General features: G+C 40.5%; 1 protein-coding gene across 1 annotated transcript; it reads right to left on the bottom strand.

The window, feature by feature from the left end:
- ociad2 (OCIA domain containing 2) lies at window positions 1–7,228 on the bottom strand. Its single transcript, XM_033622540.2, has 7 exons — window positions 7,056–7,228; window positions 6,883–6,967; window positions 5,801–5,854; window positions 5,652–5,699; window positions 5,410–5,554; window positions 5,029–5,103; window positions 1–663 (listed from the first exon to the last, which is right to left on the bottom strand). Exons 1-6 carry the CDS (start codon window positions 7,140–7,142, stop codon window positions 5,031–5,033), a joined length of 492 nt encoding a protein of 163 aa, XP_033478431.1. The 5' UTR covers window positions 7,143–7,228; the 3' UTR covers window positions 1–663; window positions 5,029–5,030.
- Window positions 7,229–8,488: the final 1,260 nt, after the last annotated feature.

The following is an 8,488-nucleotide window of genomic DNA, read 5'->3' as shown; positions in this document are numbered from 1 at the left end:
TTGATTTTATCCCTTTAATCAAAGTGAGCAAACATGAGAATACAGAGATTTTAATTATCTAAACAAACCTGTACTGACAGTGACATTTCCTAACATTTAATGTACATTTAATACAGGCAACTTGTCTGATATTTAAGGCAACATTTATTTTGTTTAGTTGTTGTAAAAGTGTATTGCTGTTGATACTGAAACTAAATGATTTGTACCCTTAAACTTCTTTATGAAAAAATAAGTTTGTGCTCTTTCATTTCTCTTACCCATGTCTCATATAAAAACTTCATTACATAAAGAACCTTGAGCTGCCTCTGAGGATGAAATGTGCTATACACAAAAACATGCCTTGCCTTTATTCCAGTGGTGCACTGCCTATAAGAGACGTTGTACCGTTACAAGTAAAGTGGAAATACATGACGAAGGATTCATGACTGGCTGAAAGGTTAGTGGCTCCCCCTAGTGGCACTTTTTGTGTATGGCACCTTCTGAATGATTATGATGTACATTATATATATATATATATATATATATATATATATATATATATATATATATATATTTAAAAAGGAAACATTAGACAAATTATATGCAGTATTTATTATATTAAAGAACCAGAAAAGCTGCAACTGACTGATCCATGCTGACAGTCTTTCAGTGTTTTGGATGAGGCTGAAAAGCAGAATGGTAAAATACATAAACAGTGCGTTCAGGTTATTTTAACATGAGTGTGTCAATGTAAACAGTATGTAAAGGAAACAGGGAACAGCACTAATAAATACTTAAAGACAGATTTTTCTTCATGGTTTGCTATTTTATGTTTGTGAATACTAGTTTGTTTTTATTACTCAGCACCTTGTTAATTTATCTGGATCAGGGAGGCTCAACTTAATATGCCTGGGGGCCACTTTTGCAAAAGGACAGGAGGCCAGGGGCCAGTCACAGCCCCCCATGCACAGGTCAGGTGTATACAGGAGCATTTCAAGGATTTGGGGACACTGGGGGCTTAGCCAGTGCCTCTGTTCAATCTGGTCTTACTCCCATCTTGTCAGATACTGACGCTTAGTCAGTTGCCCGTTTGTGTCAGACACAGCTGCACAGAGGCACTCTTTAGCAGCGGTATGAGACAACCCCAGCAGTGGCATTTGTTGATGCTCCAGGAAACTACAGTAGGCTGGGCTGACAGGTCATTGAGGTGGATGGGTCAAACTAACCCCAGACTTTCACCCAGACTCTCACCCACTGTTCGTGTACAGTATGAAACCAAAAGTCAATGGTTGTTTTAATAACAACGTAGTGCGCTAGTATGCTGATCATGCCATACCAATGACATATGTCACATGACGTTACATTACAATAGTAACAAGTGTACTTATTTTAAGACAAACTGATGGGGTTTTTTTTCAACCTAACTACGTGCTTTTTCTCAAAGATATAAAGTTCTGGGGAGTTTGTGGTTTAATTAAGTGGGTAGAGCAAGCGCCCCATGTACAAGGCTGCAGCCCGGGTTCGAGTCCAGCCTGTGGCCCTTTGCTGCATGTCACCCCCCCCACCCCCTTTCAAACTTATCTGTCCTGTCTATTAAAGACAAAATGCCCTAAAAAATATCTTTTAAAAAAAGGATATGAAGTTCTTTGCATTTAATTGATAGGACAATATTACCATGAAAGTGGGAGGGAAAAGGAGGGGATGACATGCAGCAAAGGGCCGTGGGTCAGAATCAAACCCCCAGCCACTGTGGAAAGGACAAGGCCTTCGTACATGGGGCGCCTGCTCTACCAGGTGAGCTACCAGGCCGCCCCTAGCTATGTGCTTTTGTTGCCTAAACATAACAAAGTAAACCAAAAACAACATTTTTTTTTACCTACACTCTAGGTTTGTTTTGATAAAGACTGTATTTTAATTAGCAGAAACTAGCTATATTCACTGTTTTTGGCTACGTGTGAAGCTACAAAGCTGTGCCTGTTTCTGGGTCTCCTGATTGGTCATATTACAAATATCAAACATAAGAAACTCTTCCATCTTTTGACTTTTGCTGCCAGGAAAAATATTCTGCTTTTTTCGACGAAGGATGCTGCTCAAACAAAAAAGTTGTGGCACAATCTTATAATGCAGTGTGTTCCCAATGAATATATCTCTTGTCTGCTTCACTCCTCAGCAGAGGCTTTTTATAAACTCTGGGACCCTTACTTAAAGTACATTGGACCTACACTGTCATCTTCCATATTACAGGGGTTTCCTTAATTGGCTTAGCCTGTAAATCAGTCTTCTTGTAACCTTGCTATTTGTCTATACAGCCTATTTGTTTGTTTGTTTGTTGCTGCCTTTGTCTGCTTGTAGGAGGCAATGAAGGTTGGGGATGGATGTAATGCCCACTATTTTTTTATTCATTTATATTTTTTCTCTTATTTTCTTATTTTTAACGACTCAGTTTATTTGTCATGTTGTGTCCAAGCTGCTCTGTTCTGTGTTGTATGGAAAAAATGTAATAAATACAGTACAGGCCAAAAGTTTGGACACACCTTCTCATTCAATGCGTTTTCTTTATTTTCATGACTATTTACATTGTAGATTCTCACTGAAGGCATCAAAACTATGAATGAACACATGTGGAGTTATGTACTTAACAAAAAAAGGTGAAATAACTGAAAACATGTTTTATATTCTAGTTTCTTCAAAATAGCCACCCTTTGCTCTGATTACTGCTTTGCACACTCTTGGCATTCTCTCCATGAGCTTCAAGAGGTAGTCACCTGAAATGGTTTTCCAACAGTCTTGAAGGAGTTCCCAGAGGTGTTTAGCACTTGTTGGCCCCTTTGCCTTCACTCTGCGGTCCAGCTCACCCCAAACCATCTCGATTGGGTTCAGGTCCGGTGACTGTGGAGGCCAGGTCATCTGGTCTCACTCTCCTTCTTGGTCAAATAGCCCTTACACAGCCTGGAGGTGTGTTTGGGGTCATTGTCCTGTTGAAAAATAAATGATTGTCCAACTAAAGGCAAACCGGATGGGATGGCATGTCGCTGCAGGATGCTGTGGTAGCCATGCTGGTTCAGTGTGCCTTCAATTTTGAATAAATCCCCAACAGTGTCACCAGCAAAACACCCCCACACCATCACACCTCCTCCTCCATGCTTCACAGTGGGAACCAGGCATGTGGAATCCATCCGTTCACCTTTTCTGCATCTCACAAAGACACGGCGGTTGGAACCAAAGATCTCAAATTTGGACTCATCAGACCAAAGCACAGATTTCCACTGGTCTAATGTCCATTCCTTGTGTTTCTTGGCCCAAACAAATCTCTTCTGCTTGTTGCCTCTCCTTAGCAGTGGTTTCCTAGCAGCTATTTGACCATGAAGGCCTGATTTGCGCAGTCTCCTCTTAACAGTTGTTCTAGAGATGGGTCTGCTGCTAGAACTCTGTGTGGCATTCATCTGGTCTCTGATCTGAGCTGCTGTTAACTTGCGATTTCTGAGGCTGGTGACTCGGATGAACTTATCCTCAGAAGCAGAGGTGACTCTTGGTCTTCCTTTCCTGGGTCGGTCCTCATGTGTGCCAGTTTCGTTGTAGCGCTTGATGGTTTCTGCGACTCCACTTGGGGACACATTTAAAGTTTTTGCAATTTTCCGGACTGACTGACCTTCATTTCTTAAAGTAATGATGGCCACTCGTTTTTCTTTAGTTAGCTGATTGGTTCTTGCCATAATATGAATTTTAACAGTTGTCCAATAGGGCTGTCGGCTGTGTATTAACCTGACTTCTGCACAACACAACTGATGGTCCCAACCCCATTGATAAAGCAAGAAATTCCACTAATTAACCCTGATAAGGCACACCTGTGAAGTGGAAACCATTTCAGGTGACTACCTCTTGAAGCTCATGGAGAGAATGCCAAGAGTGTGCAAAGCAGTAATCAGAGCAAAGGGTGGCTATTTTGAAGAAACTAGAATATAAAACATGTTTTCAGTTATTTCACCTTTTTTTGTTAAGTACATAACTCCACATGTGTTCATTCATAGTTTTGATGCCTTCAGTGAGAATGTACAATGTAAATAGTCATGAAAATAAAGAAAACGCATTGAATGAGAAGGTGTGTCCAAACTTTTGGCCTGTACTGTATATTCTTGCAGAATAGCTGCTGCTTCACTTGGCTCAGTCTTGGCAGGGTGCTGAAAACATCAATGAGTCCAGATTGGTAGAAAAAGATTTCCGCACACTTACATCTATGCAGTGTCTCACTTTACTGCTGAGCTTTCTGTGTATTCGGCCTTCATCAGAGCATACATTAGGTCTTCCACCCTTGTTTTATATTGTGGTACTGTATGACAAGACAAATATGGCTTCCATTTGTATGCCTTTCAGTTTGCCATCCATTATTAAAAAAACTACAACTCCCAGAAGGTGGAGCTCCTACCACCAGGGTTGCACACAGGTGTATTGCATACCAGCCTGTCCATTGTTGCCTAATGTATGCTCTGATGAAGGTCGAATAGACCGAAAGCTCACAGTTAAGTGAGACACTGCATAGGTGTAAGTGTGCCGAAATCTTTTTCTACCAATAAATAAATTCTTAAAAAAAAGAAACAGGCAGAAACTGTACCACTGCTGTGAAAATGGAAGTTTAAAAAAAAAAGAAAAGAAATGATGCATGTTACGAGCGTAAATTGACACGTCCCTGAAAGTCCAAATCTGATGCAGCAGGGGCACCTAGTGCATCATATTTTGATGTGACGGGCCATTGACCAAGTGTCAGTATTCAGCAAGTTGAGAGTGAGAATGTGCTCTGTCTGGGGGCCGGGGGATCCTCCCCTTGGTACTTCTTTTTGATAAATGAGCTATTTTGATGCGTTTTAAAATGCACTCTGGAATCTTATTAACACTGAAAGTCCAAAAAAAATTATCAGTGTGACTCGGTGGGGAGCCATGTGGGCCATAAGTTGAGTATCACTGATCCAGACTGTGCACGAGTGGGATTTTAAACTTCAGCTTTGTTTCACTAAATGTGTTTCTAGATGCTCTGTCAACATATGATCCACTTACCTCTAGCTTTTCAACTGTTCTGCAGGTGCATCTTGAGCTTTTTTCTTACACTCTTCACACACATGGTGGCAGGCTCTGTTGGGATAACATTCAGGTCAGTGATGCATATTTATAATATTTTAATTTATTCAAGCAGAGGGTTAAAGATTAAAGTATTTGAATGCTGTGAAAGTCGGTTATCTTGTCATATGCAAACAAAATACCAACAGGAGTATCTCCTTCAGATTATTGCCCCTGCCCTGAACAGAATCTTTGTACATTTATAACTGTTTTTACATTAACACAGCATCACATGAGGGAGATAAACTTCAGCAGAATTTTCTAAGGATCTTTGATTCCCACCAAAATGAGAAAGTGACATGTTTAAACTGTATTCCCTACCTGTGTCCATGGCCAGACTTATTAAAAGGTCCAAAGCCGGGCCCCTCAGACCAGGGTCCACCCTCAATGCCAATCTTTTGAAACTTGCTTCGACAAGTTCCAACATAAGATGCTTTCCCCACTGCAAAACCAAGGATCCCAGCAACTGAAGGACGAAACATCATAGACAGAGACCAATGATTGCTGAGGGATTCTTACAAGCATTGCTACCTGGTGAGTCAAAAACACAGGATGGTACACACCTGCTAGTTTTGGAAAGTAGCCAAGTCGCTTTGATTGTTTCCAGACACCTGCATGGGGAAAAACACTTGAACTTAAACAACTGGAATGGGATTTTACATGTGTCATTGTGATGTGGCGGATCAACAGGGTTTGAATGTCAGTGCTTTACCGTTGTAGATAAGACCACCAGTCACAGCCATGCTACCCAGAGAGAGGGGCAGAGCTAAATAAAGAAAGAGAACAAAGTCAAACAATACAACGGTCAGGAGCTGATCAAACTGACTTCAAACTGCTCCTCGAGTGAGACGCTTTCACTCCCTGTCACAGATTGATCACTACTTTGCTTGACTTGACTTTAATCTGACTGATCTTTGACCTGTGAAGTAGTAAGACTCAATTCATCCAACTAATTTGAGCAAAAGGGCGCAACCTGACCCAGGAAGTACTGATTGCTGCGATTTCATGTTTATATAACCGCATGGTGAGAGAACACCAGCAGCAGCTGCGTGGCTGGCAGCGAGTAAAAGGACAGGGATCGAGGATAAAGACAATAAGTGTTGACACAAAAAACATGGATCACTTTCAGTTTGTGAAATGTTACTCATGTGTGGTCAGCTAAGCTAGCTCCAGCAGCTTATGCTCACAACCCTGAGTTTCTTTCACGTTGCTGCAGTAATTCTGGTCTGACAGTGGCATTAGAGCATGGGTGTGCATGCCTGGCATATCCTAAACCTTTTGTTTGCTTTGCAAAACTTGTCAAAGCAGGTCATTTTTTTAAGGGATTCAGTTTGGCATATAGACATGGGTGAACTCAGGACACTCCCCGTCTAACTCCACCCATCCTAGACTTGGAACAAGACCATATCAGCCAAAGTAAAAGACCTCAAAAGATCTCTTTCTTCACTGAAAATAAGCTCAGAAAATAAGCATGAGTAAACAAACATACTGTAAGCATGATTAAGATGGTTTAATTGTAACATGACAATAAAAATTAACATGTAGTCATTTTAAGGTGGCTCTGTGCCCTCATGTGGGAGTGTGTTGGGGGCCACAGATTCCACAAAGAGGAATGTAAACACAGCATTTAGTAAACAGGGTGTTGGCTAATGAGCCCTGCCCTGCTGCTTCAACTACAAAAAACGTGTATTACATCTGTACGAATATACCTGCTATGTATCTGCTTTCACACCCTGAGTCATCACACAGATTTGTTTGCTACAGTGATTAGTAAGAAGTGTGAGAAAAGAATACCTCTATACCAGAAGCTCTCCTCTTGGCACTCGTTCCAAACCTTCCTCACATCATCTCTGTGGACATGCCGGTCACCCATAGGGCACTTGAGGACACACAGGACAGGTTAGGTGTCATGTCTGATGGCCATGAAGGCCCACATCATCCAGTGCAAATCATTTGGTGCCTCTCACCTTCCATTCCCCTCTCCCTGCAGCTGGAGCAGCAGCAGCTTCTCCTGTCTTCACTACTATAGTTTCTTTGGTTGTTTCAGAGCTCATGATGCAGGAGCTTTCTGCCTCCTCTCTGAGACAGAACTGTGCAACTTTCTCTGCCTTGTGTACTTCCTCCCTCTCAGTGCCTCTAACTTAACTGGTTATGATAGCTCCTCCCCACGTTTTTATCCCCGCCCCCCCTTAAAAAAACATACCAGAGGGCCTGTCTATTAAAGAAACAAATCTATTGAATAAAAAGCAACTCTTTAGATATAGAATTGTGCAGGACAAATGAAATTAGATGATTTACTTATATTTTAGAGGAATAGTGAAAAACTGTGTCATTAAAAGATGTTTATCTACTTGTCACGAAATGAAACACACACTGTGGCCGACAGTTTGGACCCACCTCTGTACAACCATCCACACCTCAAAAACACACCTTTACTTGGAGTGGCTGTTATTTCTTTTATACTGTTGCTGATCAAGTATGTGTACTAGTAAAATATTATTTTCCATTTGCATTTGCAAGTGAGTATGTTAGTCATACATAGATGTAGATCTATCTTTCGGAAAGTCACAGCATTAGACTGAATTTAAATGGATGCAGTAAGTATGTCTAATAGAAATGGTTTCATAATAACCCTCTAGTTTTCTTGTTCTTGCCAGGTCTTGTGAAACATGTCTTATGGTAAATGGACTGCACTTGTATAGCGCTTGTCTGACTGGAATTTTATGTTACTTTAACATAACTTTTTGTTGTTATTTGATCATTTAATTCTGTGTAATATGAACATAAAAACATTGAGTACACATTTCACAACATTTTTTTTATTTCATCAAGCTATAAAAATATATTGTAGCTAACTCAATTGCAGGAGTAAGGCAAAGAGATTAATTCTGAACCAGGACATGCTCTGTATTCGCCTCAGCACAACTTTATGAGGGACGTCATGGTGCAAAATACCTTCTACCACACCATTAACTGTAGCCTGTTAGAACCATTGTGAAATACATAAACATTAATCTCTGCATAATGGGCTGTGTGAGTGATTGAGAACACATTTAAACACAGTTTTCTTTGGCTTACGGCCTTAAACACATTGTCTCAAACTGGTAAACTCCACAAATTTATCCCCAACATGCCAACATATGTTAAGTGCATAATGATAGTGTTGTTTATTGGCCTTAAACTAATTAGGCAAAGCTTCATAAAGTTTAGTTAAATTAACTCAAATCTCAAAAATTGACTTAAAATTAAATAAATTATGTCAAGCGCACCAAGTATGACTTTTAGTGTCAAGTGAGGCTGCGTTCTGTCATCAAATATAGTGAACATATACGCCTCAGACCCCAGACAGTGATTCTACAAATACATAAATATTTCCTTACTTTAACATGAATCTGATCTC

Source organism: Epinephelus lanceolatus, chromosome 6, assembly GCF_041903045.1.
Source record: "Epinephelus lanceolatus isolate andai-2023 chromosome 6, ASM4190304v1, whole genome shotgun sequence".
Lineage (NCBI taxonomy): Eukaryota > Metazoa > Chordata > Actinopteri > Perciformes > Serranidae > Epinephelus > Epinephelus lanceolatus.
Note: the sequence above shows the minus strand (reverse complement) of the source record. Positions and strands in the feature narration are given on the sequence as shown.